Below are 17,825 nucleotides of genomic sequence, written 5' to 3' on the forward strand. Positions count from 1 at the left end.
CTTCAAGACCAGTGTAGATGGAAAGAGCAAGAACGGAGCTACAAAATCCAGTCGATTTTGGGACCTAAAGTTGTTGGAATCGGGCAACATCGGCGACCCGCCGCACGGTGAGTTCCAAGGAAGGTTAACATGCCGCATATCTACGAACTCATATTTATGTGCTCTACGACTTCCATGAACAAAGTCTTCACAAAAACATAACAAATAAAAGTCAACATTTGAGCTCTCGAAAACAAAACGTTCCGAGTAATTATTCATTAGAAATATTTTTATTTCACAATTAACATTAAAACAAGGCACAAGAATAACACATTGTACAAACTGATCCTTCATTTAATTTTAATAAAATTACAAGAAATTAATAAAGAAAAGTCAAGTAATTACATAGAGTTCGAACTCAAGTAATCGAAAGCCCGAGTGCCTAAAACTGCAGTGGCCTTATCTTCATCTTTCGAAACCCCACCACCTAAACCCATCTCCATCTCCATCTCTATTTCTGTAAGGGAAAATGTTACTAATAGTTCCCAAACTTTAAGCCATTCTAAACTTTCATACCCCATGTTTATAACTATCACTTCAGTACCTGAAATCATATCTTCTGATTAGCATTAGTACCTCCGTTCATAACAGTGTTAAGTAAAATCACATGGGCTACCATGTGCCATTTTTTTAAGGGTATTATGGGGAGGACGTGGTTCCTCTTCTCCAAAGCTTCCTTTCTTCTCAATCTTAGAATATCATGGCTTTCTCTCTTGCTGCAATCTCTTAACCTCCCTCATCTATGGGTTGATTGAGCCGTTGATCCAAAACACACACCCCAATTTTATTACCAGAGTCTTCATGAGCAGCCATTTGCAACTCAATCATTAAAAAAACTGTTCCAATATAATTTTCACCCCTAATTGGCTAAAAATTAAAAACCCAAAACACAAAGATTTTACTGAGCTTTGATTTGGTATCTCAATAAAAAAATGAAGATCAACCTACATGCTAACTCCATCAAAGCCATAATCCCATAATAGCTTAAAGATAAATCAACAACATAAAACAACAAAAGACCAAATCCAACTTTGGCGTATTAATTAAAGCATATAAAAGACCAAAACCCATTGCTGAAAAACAATAAACAATAATACTGCTCCTAAATACAGGATATCTTGTATGAGGGAAGCTAGCTTTGTGTGGAAAATATCTCATCTTTCTGAGGGGATAAATGCTTTTATAGGTACCAGAATCTAATTGCAGGGAGCAAGCTTTTCTTCTTTTTTTCTTTCTTACAATCGCTAAATTATTTTTCACATCTTTGCAGCTAAGGATGATACGCCACTAATGAAGGTAATTTATTAGATTTACAATAGGTGGACACTCACGGAAGTGATGGAACCTATTAGCTTTAGTTTATGCAGAGTGTGCATAATTTCAGAACAAGCAACAGAGTAAAGAGAACGAGGAAGAGAGAGAGAGAGTAAGACCAAAATACCATTAAAAAAAGTACACGTAATCGCACGTGATTTGACGTAACAGCGTTAAAGACGACATGTATGAATTGTAGTAAAAAATAAGAAATTGAGGTACCAAAGTGATAGTTTATGAAGTTGAGGTACCATTGTAATGAATGACCTAAAATTTGGGTATTGTTTGTGACTTTCTCTCTTTGTAATAAAAAGGATAAAAACACACAAAAATTCAATCACCCACTAAATACCCAGATCAAATCTCATCCCAAAAACCAGAAAAAGGTCCTAAAACATGCAAAGAAAAATCTTTCCAGGCCTACCCAACAGCTAAAAATTCATACATTCAAAAGAGGCTATGACTTTTAAATTAGATGTCAACAGAAAAACAAAAATCCCAAGTTACAGAGATAACCAAGAATAATTCGTCATCAAGTTCCTTGGGGTCGACTTCGTTGTCTTCAACTTCCACACCCACGAGGACAACTACCACCTGAATAGCCGAGTCCTCCAATGGTTGATCCACTGCCTCTTTAACTTCAAGGACGACGTCGTTATGTCCCCAACACTATTTTTCATTATGTGTTTTCGAATTCATTTCAAGAATCTCATCACTGGGATGTGAGGTTCACTGATATTTGAAGAGATTGCCAAAAGCTCAAAGTTGAATTTAGCGGAGGTTTGCCACAGTATAGTGTCGACGATTGGGTGCTGGATCGAGGTAGTCCTTGTTGGAAAATTTGGTCGATGGATGCTATTTTCGTCACCGGATTTCATCTCCTACAAAATCACATAAATACAATATATTAATAACAAATAACAATTATCATTTCATTGTGATAATAGACTAAAATACCAAGAATCATAACACTTATCTATTGGATTTGTAGGCTTCAGGAAGACAGATCATTTAAAAAGAGTTTGTGGTTGAGGCATGTAAACACTGCCCTTAAGAGTAGATTTCGCCCCTCGGAGACAATGTCTCAGTGTAGCAGGTTTATAGCGCCCTACCCTCCAGGGTACAACAACCGTTAATCCTTGTAAGCGTACACTCGCAAACTTGGATCCTAGAAATGCTTGATTTTTTCCTTTGGCATTATGGAAGAGCAAGAACAAAGCACACTCTAGAATATGTATGAACTCACTAGAGAAATGGCTAGGAGAGAACTATAGAAGATAATGAATTTCATTGTGTGTGTAAGAGCAAGAAGTGACATGTATATATAGTAGATGAAAATACTTAGAGATATGATGCAAATTTAATAAGATAATTATTGGAATATTGTAACTCCCGTAACCTTAATATGCTCTAATATTATGACCATAAGGAATTAGTAACGGTTAAGCATAAATGTATAGTAAATAGTTTTTCAAAGCATTGGGAGTTACACAAAATATTTTGAAATACACAATCAAAATTTTCAACAGTCCTTACTATGTTGCCCTTGAGGTGTTGTGCAAACACTGTGGGCCTGGATAAGATGTGTGGAGTACATGAGTGATCTTGTATATTTTGTTAAGTGGGTTGCCTGCCTTTTGGGCTGAGACTGAGATTGGAGTAGTTCTCGGCAATGAACAGGCTAAAGAAGATGACGCATTGTATGGTTTATCCATTTTGCCCTTTATGTGGGTTGAACTACTAACAAAGGTGTCAGACTGTCGGTGCCACATAATCATTTGATGACACATTTAGACGGAGCATTGAGGATTGGACACAGAAGATGAATTTGGGAAGTGCAGGAGTGCACATGATTAAAAAATAATAATAATCAAGGACTAACACAATTTTCGACCTAAATTTAAAGGAGGCAAATTAAATTTAGTTCAAGAAATTAAAGGGAGTGTGGGTTTGTAATTTGGAGAGTGGATTGCACTCTAGTTAAGGGTTCATAGACGGTATATGAATGTATCGTTACATCAAGTAGACTAGATTTGAAATAGAGGTAGACTAACTCCATGAATAAGTAGACTAGCTTAACTTGATCTCAAATTAGTCTACCTCTATATCGAGTTAGTCTATCTCTGTATCGAAGTAGTCTACTTGATGTATTGGTACATTAATATACCATAAATTTTTCCCTTAGTTAAATACTCATTTGCACTATGAGTGATCTAAACTTATAATGGTGCTCATAATTTGGAAGTGGCGAAAAAAACTGTTTTTGCAAAAAAGTTTCAAAGACCTATACATCTTGCTATAGTTATTATTGTTGTTGCTGCTAAAGAGTTGAGCAATGCTTAAACATAAGTATCCCTGATCAAGATCTATCGTCTTAGTATGCTTCATTGGATGAAACCTCCTGGCTCCTGCTAGAGCCTTCAAGCTCAATGTTGATAGCTCTAAATATGGTATTTTTGGAAGAATTGGTATTGGAGAAACTAGTAGATGCTCTTCAGGCAATTGGATAAAAGGTTTTCGAGTTAATTTAGGTATTGGTGAGGTTCTTGATCTTGAAGCTTGAGGGCTATTTCATGGCCTTAAACTTGCTATAGAATGTAACATTCGAAATCTTAAAGCTGAATTTGATTATGCCATTCTTGTTAAGCTTGTGCTGAATATTGATGTCTCCTTAATTTCATCCTTTTGTCTCTTATTTCTTGCTGTAGAAACTTAATTGGCAGCTTCCAATCCTTCTCTTTCAAGCATATTGGAAAACATCATGGTTGCTAACTGCCTCGCGCGCCAAAAGATAGTACCTTACATGCTTATGAAGTCATTGAGTTTGAATGCTCTCTAAATCCTGTTACCAATGCTTTTGTTGAAGACTTTGAGGATGTTTCCAGAGCTAGAAAAACTAGTGTTAACTTCTAATAGTCACAGAAATACAATTTGGGTTATTATCACAAATAGTACATGAATTTATCCTCTATCTTATTGATGGTACCTGAACTTCAAATGTGATCACAACCAGTACCTGAGCTTTTCGATTTTATTTCAAATGGTACCTAACACTAACTTCCGTTAATGTTCCGTTAAAAACTGACATGTACAAAGCACATGACCTATATTCAAGAGTAGTTTCACGAAAATACTCATTTAAATAATTTTGTTTACTAGATATTTGATCAATTAATATGTTAATAAAAATATAAGTTCATTTAAAATAGAAATTAAAATGTATCTCTACCCTTTTATGAAAATAAAATTTAAAAACAAGATCTCAAAAAAAACTAATTTTTTTTATACATACAAACAAAACATTTTAAATAAAACTATAAAACATTTCTAGGGCCTGGGCTAGTCTAGCATTGGAGATGCAGGATGAGGGCTCATCCTTTACTTCCGTTATTGCTTAAATTTTGTTAGGTCGCAAAGATCACTTTCTCTGAGGATTCATTTTAGTATTTGCTTATGAGGATGGTTGATTTTTGTTTGAAATAAAGGTGCGTTATTTTCCTTAAAAGGTGGGTGTACTCGGGGTGGCCTGGGGCTTGTTCTTGTAATAGAATAGGTGTTTAGGGTTCTCTAAGGAACGATTATTTCTGTCGACCCCACAGAGGTGTTTCGTTTTTGTACTGCTTGTTGAATATATATAATGGGCTGACCTCTTTTCATTAAAAAAAAAAAAACAAAAAATTTAAAACCAAAAGCTTATCAAAACTTTCGTAATTTGTTTTTTCTAGTCATTCATATTTTAATTGAAGTTGAAAATTTTTCTTTTTAATAGTCTCGTTTTTTTATAGCCACAGTATAAGTAAAAATAAGTGATATTACAAAAAAAAGAAAGAAAAAAGGTAATTTTTCAAATTTATCCTTGAAAATTTGAAAAATGAGTCACATGTTTGGCACATGTCAGTTTTTAATAGAACATTAACGGAAGTTAGTGATAAGAAATGAAATTGAAAAGTTCAGGTACTGGTTGTGATTAAATTTGAAGTTCAGGTACTATCGATAAGAAAAAAGATAAGTTCAGGTATTAGTTGTGATCAAATTTGAAGTTCAGGTACAATCGATAAAATAAATGAAGTTAAGGTACCATTTATGATAATAAGCAATACAATTTTGTTGAAAAAGTATATCTTAAGCACAATCTCAAGGAAAACTGCAGATGCTCTTATAAAGAAACAATCTCTAATGGAGAATGGTTCTATCCTCTTGGATACACAACATTGAGATATGTCATTCTTGATTCTTAACAATAAATGTGGTATCTCCATATTCCGGACACAGAACTTCCAATGCATAACTAACATAACTAATTTCTTTCCGGAATAGCACCTTTGCCACCAAACTCCAAAAAAAGCACTACACCGTAATGTTCGGTGTCGATTTCCTATTTAAAAAAAAAAAAAAAAAAAACAAAGGGAAATAAAAAGCTGAAAGCAAAAGACGAAGGCTAAGCTTAGGTCCAACGCGGGGGAAATCCAATGGGAAGAGAGGTCGTGGATGAGTGAGGTGGCATGAATTTTAAAATCCCGCCTAAACCCCTACGTTTTCATTTCGTGCGCAATTGAATTTCAATTTCCCTCAAATCTCTCTCTCTCTCTCTCTCTCTCTCTCTCTCTCTTTCTCTCTTAATAATAATATCTCCCACCCCTCCGCCTTTGGGTCTCACAAAAACAAAGTCCCTTCCATTTCCACACGCACACACACCTCTCTCTCTCTCTCTCTCTCTCTCTCTCTCTCTATCTCCTTCTCCTTCAAACCCTAACCCTACACCAACCAGGTAGGTCCCCCTCCATTATTGCCATCGGTTTTCCAACGCTCTCGCTTCAATTTCAGCTGATCCGATCTTCAAACTGCAGGAATCGCCATGAAAGGAGGCAAATCCAACACCAAGAAAGCCGACTCCAAGTAAGTCTCTCTCAATTCGGTCAATTTTTTTGTTCAATTTGGCTGCTCATGCTCGAAACTCACTTGCGCTGGTGCCTCGTGTTCTAGATCTGAGAGTGCTCGTGGCTCCGCGCTTGTTTATAGAGTTGAATCGCGTTGGTTTTGTGGTTTCTGTTGTTAATTTGGTTGTTTTGTTTGTGTGGTGTGGTAGGCTTGCTGTGAATAAGAAGCCTGCTAAGGCTACCAGAGTGAGTAAGAAGGCGGCCAAGGACCCTAACAAGCCTAAGAGGCCGGCCAGTGCCTTCTTCGTTTTCATGTAAGCAACTCTTGACTTTTGTTTCTTCTCAATTTGTGATCTGCTCAGTTGAATATGCTTTCGAGCTTTTATCCTTGCTTCTGAACCTGTTAGATTTGATAGATTTTGTCTATATTTTGTGGTCAAACTTTTTGCTTGTGTTTTTTTTTTTTTTTTTTTTTTTTTTTTTTTTAAAATTTAAAATTTAATTAATTTGATGACTTTACAGGGAAGAGTTCAGGAAGCAGTTCAATAAGGAAAACCCCAACAACAAAGCAGTTTCCGCTGTGAGTATTTTGCTTATTCGATACACATGTACTTTGCCAGTCAACGAGTAGTACATTGAGCTGTTTGTACTTTGAAATTTGAAGAATGAAAAGGCAGTATGGTACTTTCTTGGTCTATTCAGTAAATCCTAAAAGTTTAATTTTTAAATTTCAGGTGGGCAAAGCTGCTGGTGCAAAATGGAAGTCAATGTCTGAGGCTGTAAGTATCACGTGAAAATCATTGGACCCGTGGTGTTACATTGCGATTTTTGATTTGTGCAGACTGCTTTTACTTAAAATCTTTTATTTTTACAATTCAGGAGAAGGCACCTTATGTGGCCAAGTCAGACAAGAGGAAGGTTGAGTATGAGAAGTTAATGAAGGCTTATAACATGAAACAGGTAATTCCTCTGTAATTTGTAGCTGCATTCCTTTTCTGTTGAACATAAGATTGTTATCCTTATTGGTTCGTGCTTGATTATCAGGCTGAAGGCAACACTGCAGCGGAGGAAGAAGGATCTGAGGTGAATGATGATGAGGATGGAGATGAAGAAGGCAGTGATGAGGTTTGTTTCCATTCATTCTTTTGTGATTATTTATTTTATCAGTGGAGTTGTTGATTTTCTTTTCTTGTCATTTTCAGGAGGATGATGATGAGTAGAAAATGGCACAAGGATAACTTAGGGATCTAGCTTGTGACTGTTTGATCATTCCATGTGATGGTTCGATTATTCAATGTTACTTTTCGTTTCGCCTTCTTTCCTTTAAGGAAAATGTATTTCATCTCCCTCTATCTAATTGTCTGTTGTCTTCTAAATTAATAGTTGTAGAAGGGAGATTTGCTCTATCTGTAATTTCTGAAGCCTAGTGACTTAGCTAAGTGAATTTATCTTCTGTAGAGCAGCTAGACTGTTTGATTTACATTCTTATGATAATGCAGTGATTTGATATATGAATTCTAATTCCTGTTGACCCTCTGCTTTTCTCACCTCTTGTTTGTTATAATTGATTATAACAAGTCTTTACGATTAATTAATTATAACATTAATTCCTGTGAGCTAGTTGCAAGTTTTAATTGATTAATGATTTGATGGCTTTTAAACATGAATGTGATAAAAAATTTATTGACATGGCTATGGTGGGTCATGTTGTGTAATTGTGGAAGTTATATACTTTTATGTAATCTAAAAATTGTGGTCCTGTAGGAAAAAATTTGAAAATGTAATAGAAAGCATTTCAGCCCTCCCACCGCTGAAATAAACATAAAAATGCTTTTATGTAGTGAATTTTAGCATTGTAGGATTTATAGAACCCTAACCTTCTCAGTGGACCTTTCTCTATTCAGTGGACCTTTCTCTATTAAGCTCAAGTGGGACACTTGCAGTTGTGGAATCTGTTATGAAATATCTATCAAAACCATTGGGTTTTTATTTTGCATTATGTGTTTGATAGAAGTCCTCTAACATCTGCAAAGGCTGCACTTGATTGAAGTAATCTTTGCTTTTACCTGAACTTGATCATGTTCTTTTCCTGGATTACAATATTTGTCTCTTATAATAACATAGGTCTGTAAATTTTTTGCTCTTTTTTAAGTTTGAGTCAAACTTATATTAGATATTGTTGAAGAGGGATTTGCAATATAACCATTGTGACTCCATCAAGGATGCTGGTGTTGCTCTCTGTTTCAATGTTATTGGCATTTTTCATTATCAGACTATCTTGGGCATAGCATGTACGAGTTAGTAATTGTTCGTTTTCTGTGATGAGTTTGCAGCGATCTACTTTTGTTTGTCGAGCATGTGTTCCAGTATTATAGGTATGAAATGTTATGGTTATGAGATGTATGGTCAAAAGTTAATTTCAGCACTATTGTTCAGCAACTAGTAAAACCTTGTATGGGCATGGCAACTGCTATATTGGTATTGGTCAATTGGATTACATCACTTGTTGCATCTGTTTTTTCCACTCTCAATTTATGTTGGGGTATTTATTGTAGCTGGAGTCTGCAATCAGGACCTAACTAAAGGATGATAAATTGATAATTGTCCTCCACTGCATCAGATTAAGCACAATAGGTGGATCCACTTTTGATAGTAAGATTGGTATCCTTATCGATGTAGATTACCTGTAATCCTTGTCGGTTAGAGAGAGAAGGCATAATTGCCAACCACCAACAGGAATGGGTTTACTAATCGGTGAAGAAAGCTGATATAACAAGGAGGGGTTCTGCTCTCAATCTCTAACTCCGACATACACACACCCCATTCTTGTAGCTATGGAAGCACAGAATTTGGGGAATGTAAAGCGACGGTTAGCAAAACTATTTGAAGAGTCACTGAAAGCAATAGTCTCTGGGGAATGTAACCCGTCTGTTGCAGCTTCCACAAGGAAACATGGCGATTATCAGTGCAACAACGCCATGGCTTTATGGACCAAAATCAAAGGAAAGGACTCAAAGGAGGGCAATGAGTTTAAAGACGCTGAGTCTATTGGGCATGCCATAATGCAAAACCTTCCACAATCCGAAATCGTAGAATCATGCTCTGTGGCAAGGCCTGGATTTGTGAATATTATATTGTCAAAGAGTTGGATGGCTAAGATTACAGAAGATGCTTGTTGATGGCATTGAAACATGGGCGCCGCAGCTGCAGATGAAAAGGGTTGTGGTGGACTTTTCGTCTCCGAATATAGCAAAAGAGATGGTTGCATGTTGGTCACTTGAGATCCACCATCATTGGGGACACAATAGCACGCATGCTTGAGTTTTCGAACGTTCAAGTTCTTCGAAGGAATCATGTAGGTGATTGGGGAACGCAGTTTGGTATTTTGATCGAGTCCCTTGTGGAAAAGTACCCGGAGTAGGAAGATTTTAGCGGAATAGCCATTGGAGATCTGCAGGTTTTGTATAAAGAAGCCAATGATAGATTTAAACGTGATCCCGAGTTTAAGGAGTCAGCACGAAAGGCAGTGGTTAAGCTTCAGAGTGGGAAGTCTAAGTACCGCAAGTACCGCAAGGCGTGGGAGCAAATCTGTGAAACTAGTCGGAGAGAATTTCAGAAGATTTATCAACGCCTTGGAGTTGAGTTGGAGGAAAAGGGAGAAAGCTTTTACAACCAGTATATTCCTGGGGTTTAAAGGAGTTGACTGACAAAGAGTTGTTGATTAAGGACAATGGATGAGGAAGGGAAAAGCAAGAGTGCAATGCAAAAGTGCAACTTAGGACCTCTTGTGATCCCTATTGAAGGTTGTAATGTTCCACTGATTGTTGTGAAGAGTGATGGAGGCTACAACTATGCGACAACCGATTTGGCAGCTCTTTGGTATCAGCTAAATGAAGAGAAAGCTGAGTGGGTTATATATGTTACTGGTAATTATTGAGACATCCCAGAAGGATCACTTGCATAAGATTTTCAAGGCAGCTCAGTGTGCAGGTTGGCTCCCAGCTGATGAAGGCAGGTCATTATATCCAAAAGCTAGCCATGTTGGTTTTGGTCTTGTTTGTGGAGCAGATGCCAAACCCCTCCTGACTCGCTGCGCCAATGTGGTTAGATTAGTTGATTTACTGGATGAAGCGAAGAACCGCAGCAAAGCAGCTCTAATTGAGCGGGTAGAGCTAAAGGTAAAAAGTGGGATAAGATGAGCTTGAGCGAACCGCAGAGGCTGTTGGTTATGGTGCTGTTAAGTATGCTGACCTGAAGAATAGTAGATGTAGCAAATACAAGTTCGATTTTGATCAGATGCTAAATGATAAGGGAAACACTGCAGTTTACTTGCTCTATGCTCATGCTCGGATCTGTTCTATAATGAGCAAATCTGGCAGAAACATAGAGGAATTGAAAAGAACAGGAGAAATTGTGCTGGATCATGTTGGGGAACGGCAATTGGCGCTTCATTTGCTAAATTTTTCTGAGGCTGTGGAGGAGAGCTGCACCACTCTATTGCCGAATGTTTTGACTGACTACCTCTACAGTTTATCAGAAATCTTCACTAAGTTCTATGAAGACTGCAAGGTTGTTGGGAGTTCACAGGAAACAAGTAGACTGTTGCTTTGTGAAGCAACAGCCTTAGTGATGAGGAAATCATGTTTTAATCTGCTCGGAATCGAACCTGTTAACAAGCTATAATTAAACTGTATAGAGCAGAGGTTGCAATCTTCTTATGTAGTAGCTAAGGTTTACTTCTATCTTTTTGAAATTAATAGTTTTAGAAGGGATTTTTTCTTCTACCTGTATCTTCAGAAGCCTAGTTACTCAGTTAAGTGAATTCTGTCTTGTGTAGAGTTTTGATTTACATTCTCTATATGAAATGGCAGAAATTAAATGGCTAAATGATTCAAGCCAACTTATATAAAATACCAACATACAAAAGTCAAAATAGAGAACCAAGGCATATCATCACTCCATAATTCCATATATTATGAACTTGCAGATTACCAATAACCAAGGAATGAACTTCGGATCCCAGATCTTACAGTCTCTCAAAATACAGCACAGGGTTTCGGTATGCAAGGAACACAAACTACAAGATGAAACTTGAGCAAGTCTTCTCCCTGACTCTTTGTTCTTAATAACAATAGGAACTGTTTGAAATGAATAAGTTTAGAAGATGAAGCAAATTTATTTTTAACCCAAGGATAGAATCCTTAATCTTATACAATTCAATCAACAAACCCTGCACAACACTTTCTTGACATTACAAAAGATGTAATATAAATTGAGAGGCACATCTCTAGCATGGCCTATACCTCCAATATGCTCTTGGTAGTCTCCCACCGCCCCACTGCAGATTAAGATTGCACAATTTAATGTGTTAGTAACTAATCTGGATTACCCGAGCTTTAAGGAAATGCTAAGCATGCGGTGATAGAAGTTACTGCAAAGAGTAAAGTGGGGCGGTAACCATGACAATGGGATTTTCATTTATTAGTTTGACATAACTCTCATCATTGAATTGCTTTTTAAAATATACAACGTGCAAGGTCATTAAATATAGTATGGATAACATCTTATTTTTGTTTTATAGACTCCAAAAAACTTTAAAAAGTAGTTCTCGATCATACTCATCGAAATTGAATTGGATATGAGCACTGTAGAAAGTATAGCCAAAAAAAAATATCATATGGAAATTGAAGAAAGTATCCCAAGTAAAAGAAATGAGAAATACCTTAACAAAGTCAAAATACCTTGAGTTCATTAGTCTCACCCTCGAGCATGCTTTCACAATTACAGTGAATTTGGAAAGACTGATCAATCTGTAGTAAAAGTTGGAAGTTGCCACTTAGTCATTTATGCAAATCAAAACATAACTTTTGAACATTTGGATGAATAAAGCAAAAACTAAGAACCAAAGCAAATAACAAAAGCCAGAAACATAAAGCAGAAAAATTTTCATGCAATAAGCTGCAGTTGGTACATTGGGTTATCAAAATTTTGAGTTTTACTTTTTCATTTGTTTGCAACTTACAAACATACATATAAATAACTCCATTAGAAATTCAATGCCATGAGAGGTGTACCATTACAAAAAGCCATGCCTTGCTTAGATTCTCCACCAGAGCGTCCAAGAACATAATAACCTTAGGCAGGAACTTTCTAATGCTATATATATGGGTTAATTCAAAGATCCTTGATTGAAGCCAAAATGTTATCAATGTCGGTTGACTCCCCATGAGGTGTTTCAGAATAACTATCAAGGATAAATGAAGTCAGGGAAGGCAGGTTCAGGAAACATCGTGGAGTATCACAAATCTATGTACACCGATACAGTATAGGTAAGTATGATTAAACCAAAAATATACACTGTTGGATTGAAGTAAGGCCTGAGCTAGACAAAAAAGGATATCATATACCATTATAATATCTTTTGAAGCATCCAGTTGGAATATACATACCAACAAAATATAAAGGCTGGCTTTGTGCCTACTTTTAGCAAATGCTAAAAAATCACATAACCTATTCATATGTAGGTTCATTCTGAACTTTCACCAATTGCAATTTGTTTCACAAAACGCATTCCAAAATGTTATTGTTACATGATATCATAAATGATGAAAATGAATGAAGATAGCTTGATTCATCATCTACGAAAGATTGAAGCACCATTATCTGAAATTGTTGTCTTATTCCCTATTGAAGATCTTCCCTTGCTACCTCTGACCAATTCTTTTCTACAATGCAGCAAATAGTATAACATGTTTGAGTGATTGGTGGCCCCAGACCCTCAGTTACATAAAAGAATGATTATTAGAGTGATGTTTTTCATTCTAAGTAAGTACTACCCCTTTAGAGAAATAATTTTCAATTGAAAGTTTGAAACTATACTAAATGAAGAAATAACCTATTGTGAATTTACAGGTTGGACAACTAACAGCTAGAACATTGGGAAACAATAATAGAACATTTCTTTCAGTGAAAAGAAGAACTATTACCTGATGCAGAATCAACAAATTGGCCATTAATTAGATGCTTAGTATATTCACACAACAAAAAAGCTCATTCCATTAAGCACAAACGCATTGATCCACTATCGTCTTGCTCCCTGCAAAATCACAATTCAAAGCATCAATACTAATCCCGTTGCAACTGAAAATTAAAACACTTGCATCCAATTTTCTATAAACTTAACTACTTCTTTCTATAAAACATGCATTAAGGAAACTCGCCAGAGGGAGAACCACTTCTTTTCTTTCTTTTGTTCTTCCTCTCTCCCATTGTCTTTCTTCCTGTGAATCTCTTCATTTTGTCCTTCTTCCTCTGTTCTCTTCTCCCTTTTTTTTTTCTCTCTCATTTTTTTCTTTTTCTCTTCATCCGCAGAAGCCAAATGGTTTTGCCCTCTGAAAACCCAAAAGCCATTATTATGAAAACTATAATAGGAAATCAATGATACAAAATCACTCACTCGATCAAATATGCCTAAACTTCTCATGCTATACCCAATTGAATAAAATTAGCAGAAATCAAAGATCAAAAAGTACCCAATTGAAATCAAGACTGAAACTTTAAAATCCAATCCAAATTAAGAACTCATAAACTAACTGAGAAGAATCAAGGAAATCTACTTACAGGAGACTTGTTCTTTGGATCTCAACAGCGATGGCAAGCCTGCACACTCTTCTCTGCAAATAGCGTAACACGAATATTTGCAGGACATCAAGTAAAACCCTCCTCTTCCACACTCGTTGATTCTTAGTTAATTTTCATTTTGATAACATGATGCTACTGCGAATTGGATGAGTCCCTTAACCCTCAATCGGCCTAGATGCGGGAAGCAGAACCCATTCCCTCTCTCACTCTCTCTTGGTTATACAGCCGTAGAAGAAAGAATGAAACCAATGGAAGCACCTTGTGTCAATGGCAGAACCACAAAAAAATCTCAAATGTGGGCAAAACCGTCCCTGTCTTCGCTTTATTGATATAGTTTCACGATCAGTGTCCATATGAGAAACAGCAGTGAAAGCTTGATCATTAGGTATTTTCTCTGTCTGTTCCCAAGTATTCTGATGTTCTGCATCATCATCTCATAAAACTCTCCTCATTTTTGTTTTTCCACTCTTTGTTGCCATTACTGCATTCAAACGACCCACAGTTTTAGTACAATGAAACACAAACTGAACAAATAAAAATCTTTAAAGATACCTGAACAAACGTGGACGCTTTTTTCAAATTACATACCTGAACTGAAACCACTTGAGAAATTAAACGCCAAACTGTTCGTAGAGTCTACATAAGAAAACAGCAGTAGTCAGAAAATTCAATATTACCACAGTTATTCAATATAATCCAATAAACTTTAGATTTTCTACCTCAATAACAATAGTAGACTGAGGTAGTCTTGATTAATAGACAAACAAACAGTGGCAAAAAAATGACAGCAACACTTTTTTGCATAGAACCTGCAAAAGAGGAACAAAAAAAACTAATAAAATTAATCTGATCACAGTTTATATAAAGTTTATATAGCAAGAACAAAAAGGGGGGCAAAAAAAAAAATTATGCATAGTTCTGTACGTAATGATCAATTCATGAAAACCAACTATTGCAAATTTTACACCTATTAAGAAGCCACCTCTTTAATCTCTAGCAACTTCCCATAAAACCCTTTAGCTGTGAATCAAATTATATTCAAGACCTCAAAACCAATATTTCTTCTCCTTACTGACATATGCATCACAGCACAAATTTTGTTTCAAAACTACAGAATCAACTCATGGCACAAAAAGCTATATCATCTTAATGTTAGAAAAAAAACCAATACCACAACCTATACCAAATAGGAACAATCTGCAAACAATCAAATCATTACTTGCAGATTACTAAATACATATATATACAGAACATAACACATATATATAGATACTCATTCCATAGAACACATCCATACAAATATATACATACTCATTCAAACGCAAACTCAAACCCAAATTACTTTGACCTACATGCTAATACACAAAATAGACCAAATTTAGAAACACAAAACTCAATCAAAACCATGATTTTAAACAACTCATACAAACTAAACAACAATTTCAAACAGTTCCTAATAGAATCCCAAGTAGAAAGGCACATTAATAAACCAATACCAGAAAAGGAAAAATAAATAAATGAAATAATTTGTGCTCCAATAATCAAACAATTCCTAATAGAATCCCCAGTAGAAAGGCAGCACAAAAAAGGGAAGAGCCTCTTATCACATGGCAAGGCTGTGAGTGGCACTATCTTACTATGCCCCAGTTATAAACAACAGTCAAGCTGTGACTGGAGGGCCCTCAGAAAAATACAAAAAAGTGAGCTTAGCAGACAAAAGAATGAATGCATCTCAACTGTTGGCAGTGTTCCAAGCTAACCATGAAGTTTAGAATCAGGAAACCACACCAAAAGTCTGTGAAGATCTACTTTTCAGTTCAAGGATTCATCAAGAAGGTTAGTAAATCCCCTAATCTCTGTAAACATTTAATCTTCACTGTACCCTTTAGTACTGAAAGGGAAAAAAAAAACCGAGCATCTTCTTTCTCTTCCTCTCCTCACTCTCTCTTTCTCTCTATTGCTCATGTTTAACTCTTCGGAAACACTCACGAAGAAGAATCAAGGATTAAGCCAATATCACTTTCACAATCAACAATTGGATGCAATTGATATTCATACAATTTCCAAAAAAAAAAAAAAAAAAGAGATAAATTGATAGAACACTCAGTTTTTTCAATTACACGGTCAGATCAAGTTGATATTTTGAACCAAACAACCAAAACAGCAGTATCAAGAACGAAGACCATTACCTGGTCAGATTGATCAATGAAAGAAGCAAAAACAGTGAGATTCCCCAGTACCCGTAGACGGTGAGATTTCGTACTCGTTTTCAACCCAATCTCTGTATCTCAAAGGCTGATTGATTGATGGGGTTGACACTTGACCCTGATGCTACGCTTCTATCGGACAGCTTGATGGCCACAGCTGTATCTCCAAACTCAAAGGAGTGATTTTTGGATTTTGAGGTCAGAGATTCCAGTAGATGCTCTAGAAGAGAGAAGAAGATTAGATCGATGCACAGCAGAACAAAAAATATCTCCAAAGAGGGCAGAACCGTCCTTTCCTGCCCCACGAACTGTTCCTAAGCCCCTGAACTGTTCCTTACTGTTGCCTTAGGAACAGTGGCACAGTGGAACTCATCTTTAGTATATAGCTAGATTACAGATAAGTTACATCTATAAAGATTAGGAATAACTTATTCCTTATTCAAAAAAGGAATATTCCTTCCTTGTACTAATAGGATTGGCAATCCTATTAAGACACTAATTCTATTTGCCTTGGAGAAAGTCAAAAGGTTTGCATTGTCCCAGTATAAAAGGCCAAACCCGCTGCTTAAGTTATCAAAAACTGCCGTGCATCTTCTTCACACCGACAAAACTCAAAGCACAATGGTAAGTACATCCCTAGTACGAAAGCACAGAGCTGCCGAGTTCGCTAAGATGAGAAGGGAGCTGAAGAGACAAAGAAGAAAGCTCGCTAAGATGAGAAGGGAGCTGAAGAGACAAAGAAGAAAGCTCGAGATACTGAATCTGAACGACAAAGTCGAAGTCGAATATATACCAAAGCAAAAAACCGACGAGAAATTATATTCTGCGGACGAGGAATATGCAAGCAGGCGCTTGATTATACCAGAGGACGAAGCCGCCGAGTTCGCAGCGCAAGCGAGAAGGAGATGGAAGAAGGAAAATAGAAAGTTCCACATACCGAATCTGAACAACAGAGCTGAAGTCGCGGAGCTTCGGAAAAGACTTCAAAGAAAGACAAGCTCTAACCTTACAATAAAAGAAGATGGAGAAGTTAGGGATTATGAATATGGCTGTGGTGTTTGTGGTAACATGGATGAGAATCACGATGATCGGGAGTGCCCATGGCTAGATAAACTCCCACCACACAAAATTGTTGTTGGCCCTTACTATGACATAGTTTGCATCGGCTCTGGCCAGATTGGTGAGCTGTGTTGTTCCAAGAGAGGTTCCAAGCGAGGATATGCTGTTCTCAAGTCCTGTATATTTTGTCATTCAGCTGGTCATTGGCCTTGGGAATGCCTCACTGGCCCCAAGATTCCGGGGCTCATGGAGGAGCTCGTCGAGGAGTTCATATCCTCTTGAACCATCCTGCAAGATTCCGGGGCTCATGGAGGAGGTCTGCTCCTCCTCCGAACCTAGATTCCATCTGTTCAAATAGAAAATCAACGGAGGGATGATATAGCTAAGCTGTTTTGTTTTAGTTCTTCGTATCACCATTAATCGCTTCAGTCATATATATATATGTAGGTTTGAGTCAAGTTGTATTGGATTTACTGCAGACCCTGCATGCAAGAAAACCTCATTGACCTTTGTTCTATATACTCTATAGTCCATTAATATCAAGCATATATTCATTGTCAATCTTTATTTTTGTGAAAGAAACAAAAAGGGATTTTGAATATTTGGGTCACTATTGGGTATAACATTTCAAATGGATGCGTTATTGGCTAATCAGCTTCAGCCAATAAAGTCCTGATCATTATTTCAT

The 17,825-nt window shown here is 36.6% G+C and overlaps 1 protein-coding gene, 1 long non-coding RNA gene and 1 pseudogene across 4 annotated transcripts; 2 read left to right on the plus strand and 1 right to left on the minus strand.

The window, feature by feature from the left end:
• Positions 1 to 5,974: 5,974 nt before the first annotated feature.
• LOC112178591 (HMG1/2-like protein) lies at positions 5,975 to 7,745 on the plus strand. Of its 2 annotated transcripts, XM_024316750.2 has the most exons (8): positions 5,975 to 6,121; positions 6,201 to 6,249; positions 6,440 to 6,544; positions 6,753 to 6,810; positions 6,965 to 7,009; positions 7,110 to 7,190; positions 7,275 to 7,355; positions 7,433 to 7,745. In XM_024316750.2, the coding sequence occupies exons 2-8, from the start codon at positions 6,209 to 6,211 to the stop codon at positions 7,448 to 7,450; spliced, it is 429 nt and encodes a 142-aa protein (XP_024172518.1). In that variant the 5' UTR covers positions 5,975 to 6,121; positions 6,201 to 6,208; the 3' UTR covers positions 7,451 to 7,745. The 2 variants fall into 2 exon arrangements, with proteins under 2 accessions (XP_024172518.1, XP_024172517.1); XM_024316749.2 differs by having other exon boundaries at positions 6,011 to 6,249.
• Positions 7,746 to 7,872: 127 nt separating this feature from the next.
• LOC112178590 lies at positions 7,873 to 11,272 on the plus strand (annotated as a pseudogene).
• A 151-nt stretch (positions 11,273 to 11,423) lies between these two features.
• Positions 11,424 to 13,985, minus strand: LOC121050836. 2 transcript variants are annotated; one of them, XR_005804151.1, is made up of 4 exons: positions 13,851 to 13,985; positions 13,217 to 13,326; positions 11,953 to 12,040; positions 11,424 to 11,568 (listed from the first exon to the last, which is right to left on the minus strand). It is a non-coding gene; the product is annotated as an uncharacterized LOC121050836 (long non-coding RNA). The 2 variants fall into 2 exon arrangements; XR_005804150.1 differs by lacking the exon at positions 13,851 to 13,985 and adding an exon at positions 13,414 to 13,615.
• Positions 13,986 to 17,825: the final 3,840 nt, after the last annotated feature.

Source organism: Rosa chinensis, chromosome 7, assembly GCF_002994745.2.
Source record: "Rosa chinensis cultivar Old Blush chromosome 7, RchiOBHm-V2, whole genome shotgun sequence".
NCBI lineage: Eukaryota > Viridiplantae > Streptophyta > Magnoliopsida > Rosales > Rosaceae > Rosa > Rosa chinensis.

Bases quoted from the DNA above. Each gene is read 5' to 3' on its own strand.
- LOC112178591 (XM_024316750.2), top strand. From the start codon at position 6,209: ATGAAAGGAGGCAAATCCAACACCAAGAAAGCCGACTCCAA. The intron at 6,811-6,964 runs GTGAGTATTTTG...TTTAAATTTCAG, and splicing joins ACAACAAAGCAGTTTCCGCT to GTGGGCAAAGCTGCTGGTGC. The intron at 7,010-7,109 runs GTAAGTATCACG...TTTACAATTCAG, and splicing joins GGAAGTCAATGTCTGAGGCT to GAGAAGGCACCTTATGTGGC.